This window comes from Camponotus vicinus, unplaced genomic scaffold (genome assembly GCF_025532165.1).
Source record: "Camponotus vicinus isolate PSW18456_S1 unplaced genomic scaffold, iyCamVici1.0 SCAF_4, whole genome shotgun sequence".
In the NCBI taxonomy this organism is placed as follows: Eukaryota; Metazoa; Arthropoda; class Insecta; order Hymenoptera; family Formicidae; genus Camponotus; species Camponotus vicinus.
This window is the reverse complement of record NW_028141976.1, coordinates 10,824,300-10,846,229: the sequence shown is the minus strand read 5'-3', so window position 1 is coordinate 10,846,229 and position 21,930 is coordinate 10,824,300. Positions and strand designations below refer to the sequence as shown.

General features: G+C 36.7%; 3 protein-coding genes across 9 annotated transcripts in view; 1 reads left to right on the top strand and 2 right to left on the bottom strand.

Moving 5' to 3' along the window:
- The window catches only part of LOC145970019 (neo-calmodulin), a 62,141-nt gene extending 43,995 nt beyond the window's left edge, over positions 1 to 18,146 (bottom strand). The window contains exon 1 of the mRNA XM_083096392.1: positions 17,764 to 18,146. Coding sequence (XP_082952518.1) covers positions 17,764 to 17,802 — 39 coding nt within the window. The 5' untranslated portion in view covers positions 17,803 to 18,146. The remainder of the gene's footprint in view (positions 1 to 17,763) is intronic.
- LOC145970018 (uncharacterized) lies at positions 814 to 9,367 on the bottom strand. Of its 2 annotated transcripts, XR_014438295.1 has the most exons (5): positions 8,895 to 9,367; positions 8,557 to 8,795; positions 7,891 to 8,408; positions 4,458 to 4,667; positions 814 to 1,014 (listed from the first exon to the last, which is right to left on the bottom strand). XR_014438295.1 is itself a non-coding variant. In XM_083096389.1 (3 exons), the coding sequence occupies exons 1-3, from the start codon at positions 9,310 to 9,312 to the stop codon at positions 7,896 to 7,898; spliced, it is 1,170 nt and encodes a 389-aa protein (XP_082952515.1). In that variant the 5' UTR covers positions 9,313 to 9,367; the 3' UTR covers positions 7,787 to 7,895. The 2 variants fall into 2 exon arrangements, 1 of the variants encoding a protein (XP_082952515.1); XM_083096389.1 differs by lacking the exons at positions 814 to 1,014; positions 4,458 to 4,667 and having other exon boundaries at positions 7,787 to 8,408.
- LOC145970020 (uncharacterized) overlaps positions 9,620 to 21,930 on the top strand; it is a 137,891-nt gene continuing 125,580 nt past the window's right edge. The window contains exons 1-2 of one of the 6 annotated variants that reach the window (XM_083096398.1): positions 9,620 to 10,220; positions 10,715 to 10,854. In XM_083096398.1, coding sequence (XP_082952524.1) covers positions 10,840 to 10,854 — 15 coding nt within the window. In that variant the 5' untranslated portion in view covers positions 9,620 to 10,220; positions 10,715 to 10,839. The remainder of the gene's footprint in view (positions 10,221 to 10,714; positions 10,855 to 21,930) is intronic. The other 5 variants (XM_083096397.1, XM_083096396.1, XM_083096395.1 and 2 more) reach the window with 5 other exon arrangements.

Sequence of the window (21,930 nt, the reverse complement as noted above, 5' to 3'; positions counted from 1 at the left end):
CGGTAACCCGTTCACGACTCGCGAGCGAATATTACCGACTGACGCGAGGAGCTTTTTTGACAGAACGACAACAGGGGGGAAGGGAAGCTTCCAAAGAGGAAAAAGCCATGACTTACCGACGGTATGCGAAAGCTTTACGGTATGCAATGCACTTACCTGCAAAAGAAAGAAAGGACCACGCGTTAGAGACCGGAGATTTTTTTCACGATACTATCGGTGCACACCGTCAATTATGTATATGATTTAACGAAATGACTAAAATCGTCAGTGTTTTTAAAACAGTATTCAGTTTAAAATAATGCGTTAAAATAATTAATAATAATTAATTATAATTCGCTTTCGAGTTATCACGGATTTATATCTTGATTATTTTTGAGCAGTCTTTTTGTCCGCATGTCAATTTATAATTTAAAAAGATATTAATTCATTTCACTTCTCACGCGTCACCTTTAAAATTTATGTGAATTATTAATTTTGCCATAAAATATTGGATTATTATTATTTTAATTTAATTTTTATGGATTATTACTAGTTAAAGAATGAAAATTTCAGAAAGAAAATGTAAGAAGCAAAGATATGTATATTGCCATATCATATGATCAAAGTTAAGATCGCATTAAGATTGTATTAATTGGTTAATATAGCTAACAATATGGCTAATTGTAACTAGTACAAATAATGTAATCAATGATTACAATTAATCAATAACAGAAATAATTCAGACTAAAATAATCATCCACCATGACTTTTACAATATTATTATCGTTTTTAGAAATTATAATTAATATTTGTATCTAACAATTGATTTTACCGATTTATCGCCGTTGAATGTCTTCCACCTGCATCTGGTTATCACTTCATTCCTTTCTGCTCCTGGCCCTTTCTTTGCTTCAGATAATTATGCGGCTTTTTGTCTGTATATATCCACTTGCACATTGTACGTTTGTGTGTAATGTACTTCACTAATTCAACAGTTTTCCAACAATAAGTCACTCGCTTTTCGCAAAACTGAAACTTTCGAAATATGACGACTCGGTAAATTAATTCGACGTCATTTACGAAGATTGAGAAACGCGTTACAATTGCAATTTTACAAATTATTGAGAGGTATCCAGGATTCGCCCGTTGTTTAATTCGGCACTCCCGACATTTATTCACACGTAAAATTCACTTTCGACGGATAAAACAATATGAGAAGCACGAGGCACGCGATTCCTCGTACTATAACGCGACTGTAACTATTACGAAGTATTTAGGAAAGGCTTAGGGTAGGTGCGGTGGGGGGAAACGCGTCGCGATGCAAGCGCGGCTCTTCCAGAAAAAGATGGCGCAAAAATTTCTCGTAACAAATATAAGACTCGAGCGATGCTTTCGTAATTTTCAGCAGTTTTCACGATGAACGAGTCAGTTAAATAAAAAATATTTTTAAATAAAAATTATTTTTAGATACAGCGATTTTTAGATATAACGAATTAAACGAATTAAAATACGGAATATGAAACGCGGCGTACTTCACCGATTATCTTCCCGCGCGTTTCCATGGTAACATGGCGCGGGATTATTATTATATACAGCGGCAAAAATAATTCTGATATTGCTATAAATATATCAAGACACTAATCTTTTTTACGGATTAATCGATGCGCAAAAATATAAGCTGTCACTAGAATCGACATTTTAGACATTCGTTCATCCGCAGAAATCACTTTCGATGAATAAAATGATTCGAGAAATGACGGGAATTATTCGGCTCCGCATGAATACGATCTGACTGTAACGGTTATGAAAAATTTAGAAAGAATTGAATGAGTGGGGAAAAATAGCGAAACGCGTCGTCTAAAATAAGGGCGTGTTTCTTCCGGGAAAAATCCAGTGCAAAAAGCTCTACGCGATATAAACTCACTCGCGTTCCACGAAAGATAAAACTTTCGAATCCCGCCATGTGCAATGTCTCGGTATATCACGTCAATGTCACTTACGAAGATCATTATGATTACGCGACTGATAAACGCACTGTGACGGTCACTCGTTATTAAATTCGGCACTCCCGACGTTCACAATCGACGAGTAAAAAAATACGAGAAGCGCGGAAAAGACGCGACTCGACTACGCGCTTTGGTACGACTGTAGTGGTAGTGGTGTTTAACGGTACGCGAAGGAATTTGACAGGCGCGGAGTGGGGGAAACACGGTGGCGACGCGATGCTACGTCACACACACAAAAAATCCCTTGCGACGTAAAAAAATACGTAAACAAAGCCCGTACCACGCTTTTAAAGTCTCGTTCGAAACAATAGTTAATAAGAATGATTTTATGATGAGCGCAAGAATACGTGATGGGAATTAAAACACGAAACATTTTACATGCTATCGTAAAGTGTGATTTACACGATGCTTTTTTTTATTAACTATTAAGATGCTAATTTGCTAATAAAAAAGCATTATGTGTACTTTAAATTGCTAGTAAACTAGTTTTTTCGCTCTAATTGGCATGTTGGTAAAATTTAAATATCTCAACTTTACTAGTCCGTAGCGCACTAACATGTTAGCCAATAAAAATTAGCCCATAAAAACTAGCTAGCTAGTAAAAAACTAATAAACCATGAGCTAATAAACCACGTTTAACGGCGCGAAATTTGTATATAGTAAAATATCTTGGTAATTTGTGTAAAAAGAAATTAATAATTAATATTACGAATATAAAATCAGCTTATAGTAAAGAAATTAAGCGCTTTTAAATTTATTGAATTTCAAATGTGAAATTTTGTTTTATCGATTAAACTACGTATATAACTTGGAAATTGACTGAGTTTACATTTTTTCGTATAACACTATCTGTACCCTCTTATATTTATAAAATTTACAGAGACTAAGCTCTTAACGAGAATATTTGAAAAACATGCTTCCTTTCTTTTTCTTCTTAATTTTTTCTTAATTATTTCAATTTTATCTCACAACTCCAATGTCGAATCACATTTCTTGTATATTTTCTTTTCTTTTTTAAATTATATATTTAATTCAACGAATATAATGCTTATGTTAATGTTTACAAATATAATATTTTGTAATTAAACTACTTTAAATAACATTATTATATCATTAAAAAATTTATAAATTTTATAGTCTTATTGTTAGTACGTAGAATTAGTGTACCAATTAATTTTTAATTGCTACATGTGTCTCTTAATATTAAAACAGTGTCGAAATATTATATCATACTTGCCGTCATGTATAGTAATAATTTCATGCCATCACGATCACGGAACATCATTAATAAAATATGTTGACAGTTGTGTTCATATATGTTGCATCTTTTTTACTAAAATAATTTTTATCATATATTTTATATTCTTTGTTATTTTACTGACATAAAGTGTGTGGAAAACGTCGCTCGAGCCTCGCTTTCTTATCTCCCTGTAGATTCCGAGAACTTTTATACCCGTTATTTCCTGGAAAAGGTGCGTTCGCACTCGTGCACAGAAGCGTAGACTGTAAGGGAGCCAAACGAAAGAAAAGAAATAGGGATATTTAGCACATCTCTCTCTTTTTAAGTAGGTGCAAGTAGCCAATCATAAATATGGAAATGTCTTTTTCTTCGTCTTTCTCTTTTTATCATACTTATGCTCCCTCTTTCTTTAGAAAAGGCCTGCGTAACAGTTTTATCCTTTTGTTTCGAAGGCGAATATTTCCCCTTTATCTAAATCCTACCTAAATTTTACGTGATCGTTAATAATCGTTTCGAGTCCGTGACATCTTTTTATCCGTTGACAATTCTACGTGCGACCGAGTACCGGGTGTGTCGAACTGACAGCGAGCAATTGCCTCGGAATATTTATTAGTCCGTGCAATCACACGACGTGCGTTTCTTTTGATATTCGATAAGTGACAGCGATCTAATTTACCTACCAACACATTGCATATGGTGAAATTTGAAAGCTTCAATTTTCGCGAGTGAATTAGTGAAACGCGAGTGAATTAGCGCCGTTTATATCTCGCAGAATTTTTTGTGTCCTGTTTTTCCTAGAAGAAATGCGCTCTTATCTTATGTTAGATATACAAGTTTCCCCATCTCTCTTTTAACCATCCAATTTATCCTAAATATTTCATGACCATTGTAATCAAATCGTATCAATATATTTTGTGTTTTGTCGCGTATTCTAGCACTTGGTACAGTTGAAATATTTTAATTTCATGTTAATTAGAGAGAGAGAAAGAGAGAGAAAAAACCTAGATTACTAGCACTTTAAGGTACGATACTTTTTTACTAGTTGCTAGTAAATTAGCATGTTAACAAAAAAGCTAGTAAAAAAAGCATCATGTAAATCACGGTTTACGACAGCGCGTAAAGAGCACAATTAGTGCTCTGAAGTACATACATATATTTCATGTTTCGTGTTTCAATTCTCGCCGCGTATTTTTGCTGCGTCATAAAATAATTGTTAGATTGAACGAACCTACCTGAAGTGAAGTTCGATCATAATTATGCCCTTTGTCTCGTCCGGATGGAGACTATGTAGTCGTGCTTCCGCACGCCCTCTCGACAACAGATTTTAAAGTACCGCCAAAAAGAAAAGCTCGCGCCTCTGCGAGCGCGAGTCGCCGCGCGCGCCGGCGCAGCGCGCGCCATGCCACCTCATAAGTTCCAATCATTTTGGCAAATCACTTTTCCTGGGAGTGGGAAATAATTGATGGGTGGGTGTCCATCCGGACGAGACAAAGGGCATAATTATGATCGAACTTCACTTCAGGTAAGTTCGTTCAATCTAACAATTATGCCTCTGTATGTCTCGTCCGGATGGAGACTATGTAGCTGTTTATAGACTAGGGATTTGCCAGTGGGAGTAATATAAATATTATTATGAGAGACTGTGAGCGAGTACTACATATTATCTAAAAATAACAGATAGATGTGTAAGTATAAAGTGTCTTATAGATCTAAGTATACAAAAAGTACGCTGTGGTCTTATAGAAAAATTAAAATTGCATGTTCTAAGAGCCATATATACTTAAAATTAAAATAAACTTTTAAGACTAATGACAACATGGTCTTACGTAGCGATCTCATGGTAGAAGTAATTAGGGTTTTAAGATCGCATCGCTAAAATCCTCAGGGTTAATAAGAGGCCTATTGTAAAAATTTGCAAAGACCCTGGACTCGCCGGTCCAACCCGCCGCGCGTTTAATAATCTCGATAGAGACTCTCTTAGCGGCTGCTTAAGACGTTGAAGCGTGTCGCATACTGTGTGCAAAGAAGAGGGAAGTATTTATGCCACATTCCTCCAAAGCTAGACGAATCCAGCGACCAATAGTTTGCGACGAAACCGCCCTATGGGGTTTAGAAAAAGAGATAAACAAAAAATCGCATGTAGAAGGGCGTAATTCCCTGGTAAGTTCTATATAATGTTCCATGAGGCGAACAACACGAAGATTTTCATGGTTTGCAAAGCGTGAAAAAAGGAAAAAGGGTTGAGAGCGACCCGGTGCTGAAGTTTTTATCCGATCTGGAACGCGAATCATCAATTTCTCTTCCAAAGAGATCTGCGACACTCTTATTAAACTAAGCGTTTGCGCTCTATGACCAGTAGCGAGAGCTAAGAGGAGTATCAGTTTTTTGGTGATATCTTTCAAAGAAACTCCTTCATATGGGTAAATAGAGGACAATTTAGCTATCACGGGGGCGGGGTCCCAGACAAAATCGTATCGCGGACGGGGCGGTTTGATTACCGAAACGCCCTTACAGAAACGTTTAACCATAGGATGATTGCCGATTTCGTTCTGCGAAATTAAGGAGATCGCTGATCTCATCGTATTCAGACATGAATAGGAAGAGATTTTGGGTAGCTCCTGGGCTAAAAATTGCAAGGTCTGAGCAGCCGACGGTGAGTAGAGCGGTGACCTATGACGCTGGCAAAATTTCCACCAGGCACGAAGTGGGTAGGAATATTGTTTGATAGTCGATTCCGATAGGGAGGCTAGTAAAGCTGGTATTGCTGTATCTGGTACTAAGCGAGCCTTGAATGCCTCCCTGATAACTTCGCGACCCCCAGGGAAAGTGACCTCCATGATGGGTGACAGGTCCTGAAAGGTGACGATAAGAGTGAATAATTAGGAGGTAAGATTAATGGTTCGGAAATCATAAGACGACTAAACAACGGGAACCAGGGCTGTGAGGGCCACCAAGGCACTACCAGTGTTCCCGTTGCTCCGTCGTCAATTATCTTTCTGAGAACACGTGGTAGTAAAATGAAAGGTGGGAAAGCATAGAAGTTTAGATTTTCCCACGAAAAAGTGAACGCGTCTACAGAGATTGATCCCGAGTCAGGATACCAGGAAGCGTACAAATCACATTTGTTATTTATTGAAGACGCGAACAAATCTATATCAAAGGGACCAAAGACCCTTGCCACTCGACGAAATGCTGTAACCGATAAATACCATTCCGTATCAGGATCCGAAGTTCTAGATTCGACATCCGCGATAGAGTTTTCTATAGATGAAATATAAGAGGCAAAAACGAATATGTTGCGATCCTCGCACCAACGCCAGATTTGTCTAGAAATTTCAGAGAGATGAGGAAATTGAATAGAGCCAAACTTATTGATGTAGGCTATAGCAGTAGTATTGTCAATGCGGAGTAAGATGTTGCAGTCGTGAAGATCTGCTGCAAAACAAAGCAGGCCGTTAAAGGCCACTTTAAGCTCTAATGAGTTTATGTGAAGCGTCCTCTCCACTCAGACCACCAGCCATGAGTGCGCCTGTCGCGGCAAGAAGCCCCCCAGCCGTTCAAAGATGCATTCGTAAATATTTCTTGCACAAATCTGTCTGAGCGGATTTTGTTCGTCTGTTTGGGATTGGAAAAGATGTCGATCCACCATCTGAAGTCTTCCTGGAAGTGTGAAGAAATGTCCATTTCTGCTGAGTAATCCTCATTGTTATTGACAAGAGCTAAGAACTTTTCTCTTTCAAATCTCTTCGTATGAAGAAGTCCGTACTGAACTGCAGGGCAGACTGAGACAAGAGAACCGATAAAGCTGGCAAATTCTCGAATGGAACATCTTGTTCTGAGGGCCAACGATGTTGTTAAACTTAGTAACTTTGCTCTACGTGAAGGAGGGATCGTAATTGATTGCTCATTTGAATCGAAGATGAAACCTAAATACTTGATTTTATTTGATGGCTCCAAATACGATTTAGCGTAATTTACCACAAATCCCAAAGAGTGAAGAAGGTTAACTGAAGCGTTGACGTTAGCCCGACATTCTTCGTTGGACGAACCTAAGAGGAGAAAATCGTCCAGGTAAGTTATTGATTGATAGCCTTTTTTACGGAGATAGGTAAATACAGGTCTAAGAATCTTTGTGAATATGTAGGGAGCTGTGGACAAGCCAAAAGGCAGAGCCGTGAATTCAAAGGTCTTATTGCGCCATTGGAAACGAAGGAACTTTCTATGGCCCTCAAAAATTGGAACTAACAGGTAAGCATCTTCCAGATCGAGGGTTGCCATATGCGTTCCAGGAAGCATGAGGTGAACCACAGTACGCCAATCCTCTAATTTGAAGTGTGGAGGCTCGATGTATACGTTGAGGTCTCGCAGATTCAAAATAAAGCGTTTCCCTCCTGATGACTTATCTATCAAAAAGAAAGATGAGAGGAACTGGTCTTTGCTAGGTTCAACCTGTGCGATGGCTTCTTTTCGCTGTAGACGATCTATTTCCAAGTCACAGGCTAGCGCAGCAGATAACGACAAGTTGGGCTCAGAAAGATGAGCCCTTGATGGAGGCGAAATAGTAAAAGGAATGCGGTAGCCTCTTATGGCACTCAATACAACAGGGTCAGAGGTGATACTCGACCAAGATTCGTAGAATCTATGTAAACGACCGGCCGAACTTACGTTGTCTAGTGACGGCGACGAGATCTGTTCTGAGACCGGGAGCGGTGGCGTTGGCTCTGGTGATAATGAGCCCCTGTTCGGCGAGCCGACGAAGGACGAGCAGGGGCCTTCCGGTTTCCCGAAATCCTAGACGTCTGTTGGTGAGATCGATATTGTGTTGACTGGCGGACCGGTTGTAACGTCTTTTTTCCTATCGGGGGAGCTGATTTGGAGACATCACGGGCAGTTTTTTCACAGACCTGAGCCGCCTTGAGCGTTTCGGCAAAATTTTGCCCGAATAAGAACTCGTCGATCGGAGCTGATTCTGCAGCATATTTGCCAACGATATTGAGAGAAGGCTTGGTGAAAGCTCTTCTCGCCAGTGAGAGACGGTAGTGGTGGTCCGCTAGCAGATGAATGCCTTCTGAGAAATTTGTCAGAGCCGACCTTGCCTCATTCTTGAGATCTTGCAAGATCTCCGGCTTCAGCAAGAGCGACATGCCCGAGCCGAGGGCGTTGAGGGAAGCAGCCACCTGTGCCTGTGAAGATGACTGATATTCGTCCCGTTTAATGACCGACGGGGTCAGTGCTGCGATTAGCTCTTTATTCAGCTTTATTCAGCTTTGGTGGAGCCAGCGATGATAGCTCCCCCTTAGGTTCATATTTAGACAGCAGGTTAGAACGCACCTCGTTATTGAGACCGCCTCGCGACTCCGTCTGGATTGCATTCAGAACCGTGGGATTCCAGGAGGATGACGTAGGAGGTGTCTGAGTTCTCCCGAACAAATCCTCAACCAAGGTATACGCCACGGGAACAACTTCCGGATCCTGGGATTCCGGAATGTCTGTGGCAAGAGGGGAGGCAAAGGATACGCTGCCAGTTGGCGTGAGACTCACCTCATTGACGCTAGGAATCGTCGGCGTATCTATGTATGGAAAGAAGGAGACAGAATAGAAATCACATCGGTTATGTCCTCCCTTTGCCAGTTGCAGAGGGGGGGGGCTGGGTCAACAGGAGGACATACCTGGTACAACGCCTCGGTCAGCTTGTGCGACCGTGTGTTCTATTGTATTCTGCTCCACGGCGCCTGGCCTAATTGCTGCTAAGGGCGATGCTGGGCCCTCATCCTGTGGCGGGATAACCTCTATAGGCGATCTAACCTGACATAAGTCTAGGTTATGTGGGCTGTTGCGGCGCACAAGAAAATCTCGAAAATCTCTGAGAATTTCGCTATAACTTTCCCTGGATCGGGAACGCCGCACCGAAGAATCCCTCGATGAGATGCTGTCCGATGAATGAGCATCACTAGATCTTTCTCTCCTATGTCTCTCTCCTCGAGCACGTTCGCGCGATTTTTCCCTTGAGGAATGTTTACGGGACGTTCTTCTGTCCCTAGAATGCCTCGAGAAAGATCCCTTTTTTGCGCTTTTGTGCTTAGGCATTATTCTAATGGGTAGAGCCTGAAAAGAGACTAAAAAATGAAAATAATAACTACGGTACACGTTGTCGACACGAGCGAACAAAACACAATGAGGTGGCATGGCGCGCGCGGCGACTCGCGCTCGCAGAGGCGCGAGCTTTTCATTTTGGCGGTACTTTAAAATCTGTTGTCGAGAGGGCGTGCGGAAGCACGACTACATAGTCTCCATCCGGACGAGACATACAGAGGCATAATTTTCATTTAATCATTTCGAACGAGATTTTAAAAGCGTGATACGAACTTTGTTTACATATTTCTTTGTTTACGTCGCAAAGGATTTGTTGCGACCCTTGAACGCGCGACTCTGTCATGTTTCCCCCACTCCACAACTGCCAAATTCCTTCGTACTGTTACACGCCATGACAGTCGTAATAAAGCGCTTGGTCGAGTTGCGTCTTTTCCGCGCTTCTCGTACCTTTTTCCACGTCGATAGTGATCGGAAGTGCCGAATTTAATAACGGGTAACCGTCATAGTGCGTTTATCAGCTGCATAATAATCTTTCGTATTCGTAAGCGACATTGATGTAATTATTTATTTGCCGAAAAATTGCATATGGCGGGATTTGAAAGTTTCATCTTTCGCGGAACGCGAGTGAATCAGTGAATTGTCGCGGTTTATATCGCGCAAAGCTTTTTGCGTTGGATTTTTCCTGGAAGAAACACGCTCTTATTTTAAACGTTTGGCGACGCGATTATTTTTTTCTCATCCATCCAACCTTCCTAAATTTTTCGTGACAGATCACGTAATGGATCCTAATAGTGCCCGTTATCTCTCGCATTTTATCCATCGAAAATTATTTCTGCGGGTGAACGAGTGTCTAAAAAGTCGATTCGAGTGACAGTTTATAGTTTTTGCATATCGATCGATCGGTAAAGAGATTAATGTGTCTTTCTATATTTATAGCCGCCGAAATAACTCTTTTGCCGCCATATATAGTAATTTCGCGCCACGGTAATTTCGTTACCATGGTAACACGCGGGAAACACAATCAGTGAAGTACGCCGCGTTTCATATTCCGTATTTTATATTCTCGCTACATCCAAAAATTTTTATATAACTCGTTTATCGTAATAGCTGATGGAAATCACGGAAGCATCGTTCTCCCTTTTTTGTATTTGTTACGAAGAATTTTTGCGCCGTCTTTTTCTGGAAGAGGCGCGCTTGCATCGCGACGCGCTTCTCCCCACTCCACCTACCCTAAGCCCTTCCTAAATATTTCGTAATAATTATGTACAGTCGTAGCACGAGTCCGCGGCGGAGTCGCGTTTGCTTCGTGTTTCTCGCGTCTTTTTAACCGTCGAAAGTGAATTGTGATTGTGACGAGTATCGGGAGTGTCGAATCCAACAATGTGCATTTTATTAGTTCGCGCGATATGTCTTTAACCGAGGATGTCTACAACCGAGGATGCCGTCTAACTATCTGAAGATGGAGCAAAGACGGAAGGAAACAGTGACCAGAGAGAGCAACGAGTGAAATATGCAGTGACGATGTATCATCGACTGGTGAGTCAATGATTTTATTTCACTTCCATGATTGTTGATTTATTGGCTACGATTGCGAATTATTCGATAAATGCCATTGCGACTTAAGATCTCTTTGTTTTTTATTGTTAGTACTTTTAATATTGCGAGATTTTTATTATTTTTTCACATTTTATTTTTTTTCTTTTTTATTCTTAAAGTATACATTTTTGAAATGCATACGCGATTATACAGATAATAAATTTTGATCATTTTCATTTTATAGTTAATTAAAAACAAAAGATCTTTTGTGATGTAAAAATATATACTCGAAAAAAATATGAATTTGAAAATGTATTATTATTATTTTTAATAATGGTTGCCAATCCTCATCGAATTGTTTGATAAATAATAATCATAGTACTGTTGGTGTTTAATAAGAAATAAAGATTGCGTGAAGGAGATACAAAATTTCTATAATCATCGAAATAATCAAATTACACAGATAAATAGATACAGATGAGTAGGCGCAAGTAGTCGCGGTCCTGAATGTGCGTCCGCGAGTAGTGCGACAATAGCGTAGTACCGACGTAAATACCGGGTGACGCGCGCGTCGGTAACTCGTTCACGACTCGAGCGGATTCTCGTTTGGTTCACGCTTATACCGACAGACGCGGTGATACCGAGGAACTTTCTTCGTCGAACGACGTCACAGCATCCGGGAAGCTTTCAAGAAGGAAAGAGCTATGACTTACCGACCGTTTGCGAAAGCTTTGCACTATGCAATGCACTTACCTACAAAAGAAAGAAAAAGACACGATTAGAGACAATTATTTTTTAATATACTATCAATATATACTGTTGATTACGATATATAATTTAGCGAGGCGATTAAAATTGTCAGTGCTTTTCAAACGTATTTGGTTCAAAGTAAAAAGTGTAATTTGCTTTTATATTTTTTGCATATATACATATGTCATACTTTTCTTACGCTTTTCTATATCTTTTAATCATAACTAATCATAATTTACCCTATTTATTTATTTTTATTTTATTTATTTCGTTCAACGGATTAAATAAAATAAAAGTAAACGAATAAAATAAATAAATTTAAATATAAAACAAAAATGTATAATCAAATTTTTGGAGAATAATATTTAATTGTTTTTTAATACTTATTAAATAATATATTTATAGTTTTTTAATACTTATTAAATAATATATTTATAGTTTTTTAATACTTATTAAATAATATATTTAATTATTTTTAAATACTTTAATTACTTCAATTACGCATTAATATCTAGACAACAAAGTTTGGAAAAATACATAGTTTGAAAACCATTGTTCGAAAGAGAAATAGTTTAAAGAAATATTTTAAATAGAATAGATCCGAAAGCGATACCGTAAATAGAACCGTGCGTATTATTTAAAAATATATGTGTATTCCAAAAATAATTGTTAAAAACAATTATTATTAAAGATCGAGTAAAAAGTATTTTTAAATTATAATTATTAAATTATTAAAGTATTTTTAAATTATAATTATTAAATTACAATAATTTATTGAGTTGATATTATTGATTAATTAGATAGAACTCATTTAATTATAGAAATGAAATAGGATATTCATAAAATAAATAAAATAAAAGTAAAATATTTTTGAAAAAGAAAAGAAAAAATAAGCTTTAATTTAAGATATAAGTAAAGTGTTAAATATTGTATACGCATTAAAATACAAAAAATATATTATGAATCATACAACACGGTTCTGTATATAAACGACGAAACATGCTGAAATTTTTGATTATATAAATATCACATTTTTACGGATATTTTTTCTTAGTTTCATGCGTCTCCAAAAATATCGTTCATGCTATACGCGATTACTATAAACTACAGGCTAGATATAAGATATCACATATAAATTTAACCAAAAGTCACAGAATAAAGGAGCGCTTCCAGCTTTAAAATTTTTTCTAAATCAATAATCAAGCTCATAGTTCAGTGCTTCTCAAATTTATTATAATTAAAACGAGAGTCGATATATTTTAAATTTTTTTTCATCTTTTTTACGACGTATAAAAAAACGTGAAAAAAGATGCGCTTTTATACTGCAGAAGTTGAGTAACACTGATCCATAACTTCAAAGGTCGACCCTGGCACTACCTGCTTTTTTCTATATAATTCACTTAGCACGAATGAGGCGATTACACTACATATAGGCTATTCCGCGTGCACCGAGGTCTTTTAATTATATCGCCGCATTTAACGTAAACGGATATGCATTAGGCTAATAAGATGCATTACGATCCGTGTCGAGTTCTCGTCTGGGGCGTTTTATGCGATTTTTCCAAGACTCCCCTGTCGCGACAAATCAAATAAATGCGAAATGTCCTAGAATTACAGAAAGCCTTTTGCAAATATGACATAACGAACGTATATAATTAATCGAATCGCGTCAGATTCGATGAACGATTACGTTAATTGCAAGATAATTTTCGGAATATTTTGGTTGTTCGATAACGAGGATTTAACGACGTCTTACGGTTTCTTACGAAGATTTTGCAATGTTTTACGATAATGATTTATGCGCTAATGAGAACGGCGATAATTACGGCTTTCTAAGGCTTAAGATCTAATCTAGCGGCGCCTAAGCAAAGAACCCAAGCTTTTTCTTAACTTTGAAGATACCTGCACGACCATCGGTCCGCGATGCGCCTGTACAATAGAAAAGAATACGTTATATACGGATAAATGTAAGAGAAAAAACGATACGATATCTCGTTGAATCGTCCATAAGACAGTTTCGAAGATCGTGCAAACATAATCACATATAACGCGATCGGTTTATTTATCGGGAAATTATTATATTTTTCGATTACACATTTATTGACATTATTATTCATTACAATATTTGTTATTGATATAATTTTTTTAATATTCATTATAATATTTGTTATTGATATAATTTTTTAATATTCATTATAATATTTGTTATTAATATGATTTAATGTAATTTCTTTAAATGCGCCTACTCATATTTTCGGAAAGTCAATTTTATATTTCTGTAATAAATGCGTCGATAACATCCGTTGTTAACAAAATTAACCGAAAATTAAAATATTGATTAAAACATGATAATCATACTTTTAAGACAAGATGCACGCGATCATGAAATATTAGCATCCGATAGCAAGTCGCAAAATGCGAGCGATTCGTTATATCGCGTTTATTGTAGGCCTAGCAACAGGTGGGCTGTTATCCTTTAGGCCAGTCCAATACTTTCTCTCTATATGTAATCCGTGAATAGGAAGGCATTTGAAACTACTGCAATTGTCAATAATGAACGATGAGAAAGTAATTCTCCAGACGGAACTTCCTCGTCGCGACAGAATGCGCTCGTAAAATAGTCACTGGGACAAATCGTAGCCAATAATTCAAGAAACTGAACATAATTCAATGTCAACTATTTTAATTGTGCAGAGAAAATTGAATTTGTACAATCAAATTGGTTTTAAAAAAAATTGAATTTATTTGATCGAATGAATTTATTAGATAATTGAGAAGCTATAATTATAATGCTATTCAATTATTATATATAATAATTGAGTAGCTATAATTATAGCTCCTCAATTACCTAATGAAATATATATATGTATATATATATATATATATATATATATATATATATATATATATAACTTGAAATATATTTCAAGTAATAAAATTTTTATTATAGAAATTGAATAAAGAAATTATAATAAAATTATTAATAATTGCACGAAAAAATAGTATCATCCACATTTATTTAAAAATTTATTCGAAATTGTGTTCAGAAATTGATAGATGCAACATATACCTTGCATGATAATGAATGTATGTATAAGGATAAAGTGAGCATAATAATGTTGAGTATTGAACATTATCCTTGGATTCATATCCGAGTAATGGTGTCCTCCATCATTTTTAACGATGTAGCAAGAGAAGTGACCGTCCTTATTTGCCATTGCGATCGAAAAGAAGGAGAGTTCGCGGTTTTAACTTGGCCCGATGTAGCATCACCGTGGTAGATATCTCTTGGATCGTAACACGAACAATTACTGTCCATTATTGATATTAACACTATGCGGCGACAATATCGTGTTATAGCGGTATACTCTGCAGAGCGGAAGCCCCTAGCGTATGCCATAAATTAACATCGAAACTTGGCTGAACACGAGAGCCAACCTTGCCGCTTAACAAATGTGTCAGTCGCCCTTTTCTAACCTTTTCCATTTAAAGGTTGCCAAGATTTTATATCGTGCTATAAATAATACATTTGCTATATAATGTATACATTAATAATACAATCATTTATTATTATTAATTATTCCGAAATACTTTACTGATTAAAAATGATGGATGAGAAGGGAAATCGAGAGAAATATAATTCTAACATAAAGTTGTACGTATATTTTATATTTCAAAATATTATATTTTTTTATATTTTATAGTAAGTATTATTATTATATATATTTTACATTGAAGGAAGGAGATTATTTTGTCAGATTAATGTCTTGATAGTATAACATATGACATTACTTTATAAGATAATTCTTTCTATGCTATATAAAACAAAAAGTCTAAAAAAATACCTTATTGAATATGTCTTTCAAATAGCGAAATAACACGCGAGAAATAACATTAAAATTATATGAATGAACCAAATGACATTATAGGTAAAATTTATACGATGGAAAGAAAGATTTTATATTTACATTTCTCCGCACATAATTAAACGTCAGTCTCAAACGAGGCGGAAGATGTGGAAGTCTACATCTGTTGTCGCGCGAAGCTGTCGAGATCGTTAGAGACGACATGAAGGTCATGTCCCGGTTTGCCACCCAAAAATCCCATCGGCCCTACGGGTGCCTGGGAAACGGGAGGAAATATATATATATATCGGGATAGAGAATTTTCTCTCTCTCTCTCTCTCTTTCTTTCTTTCTTGTCGTCCTTCGCGCACATCTACTTGCTTTTCCACGATGTGACACGACTGGTAAACGCCCACCGTTGGACGTCGGAGAAAAAGTCGACTATCGACTATACGTCCTTTGACACGAAAGTCACACGAGTGAGGAGTTGCCATTTTTAAATTTTGCTCGAAAGTGAAATTCGCGCAAGCCGTTTTTTAATTATATTTTTATTAAAAACGCGCAATCTATTTTATGCAACACTTACGCAATATTGCGTGAATCGTTGCGATGCTAATATTCCTATGTTATAAAAACTCTATGATAGCAAAGAAAATTGGATATTTTTGCAAGATTGCAAATTAATTTATTGATATATTCGTTCCTCTTATTATTAGAATATAATATAATTGAGTTTATTCGAAAAAATATATAGACTATAAAGTATATATTATATGCAATATTCTTTATTTTATGTCTTACGCATCTTTAAATTTTATTCTTGAATCAGAATTTTTTTTTTCATACTTTTTCAAGATATGATATTCGCACAATGTACTAGCAGTACTAATGGATATAATTCTTTGACGAATTTAAAAATCTCTTTTGATGAAAAATACTGTGTAATAAATAGCTTTCGAATAATAACTAATCGAATAATAATTGTATCATAAGAAAAAAAAATCGATCAGAGTATCTATGAAAATTAGAATCATAAATTGTTGAATACTTGCATTTACTTCATAATATCTTACTAGGGGAATTAAAATTTCGCACTTTTTAAATCTTTTTTGTTTTTTTTTTTTAAATAACACTATTATGTCGTTCTTAGTGCGAGACTTAAAATTTTTGAAAGACCAAATGGAGGACGGCAATTTGACAACAACAAATGATTGCTGATTCTTCCCGATTTTATTGCTCTTGACTGAATCCGAAAAGGTTGTGACGAATTGACATTGCGATAGGAAGTCGAGCTTGCTCGTGTTGGTTTAATAGTCACACTCTTCTCGTCTCTTAAGAACAGACATATCCCACTTCTTGCGAGATAGAAGACAATGTTGTTTCAAGTGTTCAATAAATGTTGAGATGCTTTTAAAAGCGTTCGACAATCGAAATCTGAGAACTCTTGAATGATCGAATTACAAGATCGTCGATTCTGACAGCGATCGAGTTATCCAAATGTATCTTTCGCGACAAAAGGCAACATCTCGATTTCATTCGGCTATCGATTGTTCCCTTCTCCCTGCGTAATCGTAACAACTTATTTAAAAAAATGCTTCTCTTTTTGTAGATCCAATTTTTCGTAAAATTCCGTAAACTTTGATCTTTATTTGAGCGCATCCACAATAGAGCTTGAATTTTGCGATAGACGCCACTACTAGGCGAAAGGAAGTTCATAAATATTAATGTACTGTACGTCGCATCGATCTTCTGTGCTCGTTCAATTAAAAGCCGTTGATTAAAATGAAATTCCGTAAAATAACTATCCTCTATAAAGCGTACGTATTAAATCTAAAAAATGCGTTTAAAAGCAGCACTCGTTTTTATGACGCTATTCAAAACATTATATTAAAAAATAAGAATAATAGCGTCAAAAAGATAATAGAGTCATAGATATATAACTATGTAATATTTTTTACTTCAAGTACTTTGTCAAGTTTAGTTATTTATTTTTATCGCGTTTCTGTCATCAAATTACCATGAATAAATATAGAGGAAAATTTGGCGCTAATATTCTATCAGAAATCAAAACCCAGAATGTAATATCAGTTGGAATAACTCTTAATCCCTGACTTATAATAGCCAACGTTTTAAGGGACTAATTTTAACCGCGAGATTAATTTTCGAAATAACGAGACAATTTTCGATCGAGCGAGCTCTACAGACGCCTTTCGAAATTGGTCTTTCGGCGAGGTGGCGGCGACAGCGGCGAGATGAGACGGTCAGCCATTGGCGGCTGAGAGAAAATACGGATGATAGAATCTCTTGTACTCACCCGGCGCATCACGCGAAGGGAGAACGAGGATGTCTTCATTTTGGTAGTAATTCTGATAGCTTGCTACGAGAAGTTACGGGATCGGGAAGGTATCCTGGGATGGCTTCCTTCCTCCGCCAGCGTCTCCGTCGTCGCCGCCGCCAACGCCGCAGCCCTTGAACGGAGGGAGAGTGCTCTGATGCTGTAGCCGTACTCCCGCTTTACGTTTCCGCCCGTTTATTTATCGTCGTCGATGATTCACGAGGTGGTCTCGTCCGCTTGGCGCGACCCGGATGCCAACTAGAGGAGCAGCTGGCGATCTCGACGGGACGGAATGCGCGACGCTGAGAAGGGTCGTTCTCTCAGGGGTGGCTGGAAGGCTACAACTACAGGTGGTCGCGCGTTGTTGACTAAATCTTCGCGCCCGATCGTATCTGTCCGCCTCTCTATCTCTGTCTCTTTTCCGCGCGCACCCTTCCTCCTTGTCTCCTTTTTGCTCCACCACCCGCCCCAGTCGATTCGCCCCAGCAACGCGCATACCCACGTACTCTCTCACACGTGTGATATGAGCGCACGCGCACTCCCACGCGATCTCCTCTCTTTCTACGATTTTTATCCTTCCTATAACTTCCTTTCTTCCGTTCCATCTTCCTTCGTTCGTTCGAGAGAGCATCTCGAGCTGGAAAAGGGGAAAAAATAGGGTCGAGAGATCACCAATGTTTTTTGTCTATAAAATTGTAGCGCGCGTATCTAGGCGAATAATGCGAATATATGGCATAAATTGATCGATGGCCGATCGATAGTCGGACTTGTCGATGACTGAATCTTGATATCTCGGCATATGTTAAGCGAGGGTTGGTTAGGAAAGGGCGGATGAGATGTACGGCTATAGCGATGCGAGGGGAACCACCCGATGTTGCGCCCGCGCATACTCACTGCGATGCCATTTTATCACGCCGAGAATTGCGCCCCTCGTTCAAGGTCGTGGGACTCGATAGTAAAACCGTGCGTCGATATTTCATCCGTCGCTCGATGGGTGGAGACGCGCGGATATAGTTGCAAGCACTTTATATCACCCTATATAACCTAGCTTTATTCAACACTTGGCTCGATAATGATGATCAGTTGAGAGTGTCACAATTCGCGTCTATTTTATCTATTTTAGACGTATTTTTGCGCGATCTACTATTTTATACTTATGTATGCTAAATTAATTTTTCATGATTTATACGATTACGTTTTTATTGTTATAATTCATCATTTGACGAGCAAAGGGTAATGAAGAACGAGAGATCAATATTTCTCAAAAGTATTTTTTCACAATCCTAATATTTTATGAATAGAGATTTGTAAATCTGTAAATATTCATGTTATTATATATCGAAACAAATATTGAAAGAATATTAATTTTTATTTATGAATACTTTAATTTATGTTTGTTTATGATGTCCAAATTTGCATTAAAATAAAGAATATTAAAATTTATTGCACGATATATCTATAGACAAAACAAAAGTTTGATAAATCAAATAAGCATAATCGCATTATTAATAATTTTAGACTCTATAATTGAAATTACATGTGTACTTCCACATGATAAATTTTAATAATTTGTTTAGTTATTGTTTTTTTGTTGTTATTTATTATTATTATTAGTGCATTATATAAAAGGTACTAAAACTGATATAAATCTCACAAATCGATACATCGCTATCTCTAATAATTAAATATTGCATTTACAAGAGATGATAATTCGCTCGATTTATTTGTCAAAAATATAATTTATACAATTATTACTTTATAATCTTTTTCGTTAAATTGAATTGTATCAAGAATTTTTGAAGTTTGAAAGCTTTTTTTCTGCGACATTGTCTTTGATGAATTACATAATTTAATTTGCAGTATATGTAATAGGGGGATATTTTTTATCATATTATACTATTCTATGTTTGTATAAGTTTTCAAATTTATTTCATTTTGATAATTATTTTTTACCGCAATTTTTGTCATATTTTTTTCTATGCTTTTATTATTTTTTAATAGATGTATCGATTTTGGAGATTTTCTCATACTTTAATTGTCGTCTACTTTGAAAAAATTATTTATTCAAAAGTTTGAAATAACATTATTAAAGTGTTAGAATCTTCTAAAGAATATTCAATATTCTCTCAATATCTTCTCGGATGTACATTTTAATTTCAAACATTCAATTAAGGGCTAGGATCTAAAAATAAAGTAGTATGTCGAGAGTTTTCTCTTTACATTATAAAACAGAATTAATAGCTTTATACATAATAACCTTACCTCTTTGTAAATCGGTTCTTTTTCTCTCGTCTTCTTTAGTCTTCTTCAAGGTGTATCTATCAAAATTAGGTACATATGCAAATCTATTTTGATTACGAAAATGTTTATTTCCAGTAAGATATGTGGAGATCTTATAGAGCATGATCGTTTACGGGGAACAGTCACAGGTTTGATCGGTTAATAAACTGCAAGTTTATTCGCAATGTTATGTTACACGGATGGTATAACGGCGATAACGGAACAATATGTGTACATGTGTGCGCGTGCGTAATCTTGCGCGCTCGCAATTGCGTGTACGTCTCTGTCTGTGTGTATATGTTTCTATTTATACATATTTTTATATCTAATATCCGCATTCTGTAAAATATAGTAATAATAATAATAATAATATAATAATAATAATAAGAATAATAATAATACGCGAAGTTTCGCGCGCTCATCGCTCACATGCACATCGTTCTATCTCACTCGTTCCCTTAAAAAGTGCACTCTGGGAATCCGTCGCATACGAACGATGCACGTGTTGCTCGTAGCCGCATTTAACATCCAGAGACTGGTGACGAAATAGAGGAGAGAAATAAGTACAACAACAACTATTGTAGCTTAGATGAGAAATATATCTTATTGCCGAGCCTCAGACGCGCGGAAGATATTATATATATATATATATATATATATATATATATATATATATCGTTATTTAGATTAAGGGGCTATTCTACTGTGACGGCTCAAAAAATAAGCTATTTTTAATAATTTTTTTTGAAAACTGTTGCATGTATCGGTACAAACTTTTTTTTCGCTTGAAGGTACACTCTTAGAGAATAGAAACAATTTTTTTTGTTGCATATAAATGTATATTTATTTAACAATTTATAATCGTGTAAAGGCATGAAAAAGAAAGTATGTTGCTGGCGTTGATGATTTGCGCTCTCCAGGTGATCTGAAACAAAAAATTCAAAAAGGTTCTTAATCTGTATGAGTGTCGCTATCGCCCGAACTAGAATTATTAAAAAATATTAATTTTAACTTATACTTTTGCCCAAATTATGACGAAAAAAAACGTGTTTTTCGAACACTTTTGCAAAAAACGACGCCATTTTGTTATTTTGCAATATAAAATAATTCTAGTTCGAGCGATAGCGACACTCATACAGATTAAGAACCTTTTTGAATTTTTTGTTTCAGATCACCTGGAGAGCGCAAATCATCAACGCCAGCAACATACTTTTTTTTTCATGCCTTTACACGATTATAAATTATTAAATAAATATACATTTATATGCAACAAAAAAAATTGTTTTCTATTCTCTAAGAGTGTACCTTTAAGCGAAAAAAAAGTTTGTATCGATACATGCAACAGTTTTCAAAAAAAAAATTATTAAAAATAGCTTATTTTTTGAGCCGTCACAGTAGAATAGCCCCTTAACTCAGGATGATCTCATCAGGGAGAAGGGATGGTGGAGTTTGACGTTAGTCTTAACGAGCTGTACGTAGATTTTGGCAGTGTCGTTTCGCTTTGGGCCCAGAACGGGACCGGAAGCTTCGCATTTGTGCGTGGAACCTTTCCGGAACCATGATTTCGCGGAGGCATAAAGTGTAATTAGGCTCTTTCTCGGATAGGCTTCGTCGGGGCGAATGTTGCCGATTGTCCTCCTCGATCGTACTCGATTATATATCGCAAATACGGGCAGGGGCGTACAAATCTTACGCGTTCATTAATTATGGAAGTGGTATAGAAAGTCGGTGGCAGAGGTCGATCGCGACAGGTCTCTTCAACTCGGGGACGCGTGATGGAAGAACAATCAGCGAGGGAAGAAGAAGAGATGCGTGTATGTAATTGTTGCGGGGTAAATATATACAAGTGTATCCGTCGTCCCCCGA

What these genes read in the sequence shown, in the direction of transcription:
- LOC145970018 (XM_083096389.1), bottom strand. Translation starts at nt 9,312, where the DNA reads ATGCCTAAGCACAAAAGCGCAAAAAAGGGATCTTTCTCGAGGCATTCT. An exon ending in TGACCGAGGCGTTGTACCAG is followed by an intron (nt 8,796 to 8,894) that starts GTATGTCCTCCT and finishes TTCCATACATAG; the next exon opens with ATACGCCGACGATTCCTAGC. An exon ending in GAGGCGGTCTCAATAACGAG is followed by an intron (nt 8,409 to 8,556) that starts GTGCGTTCTAAC and finishes TCATCTTCACAG; the next exon opens with GCACAGGTGGCTGCTTCCCT.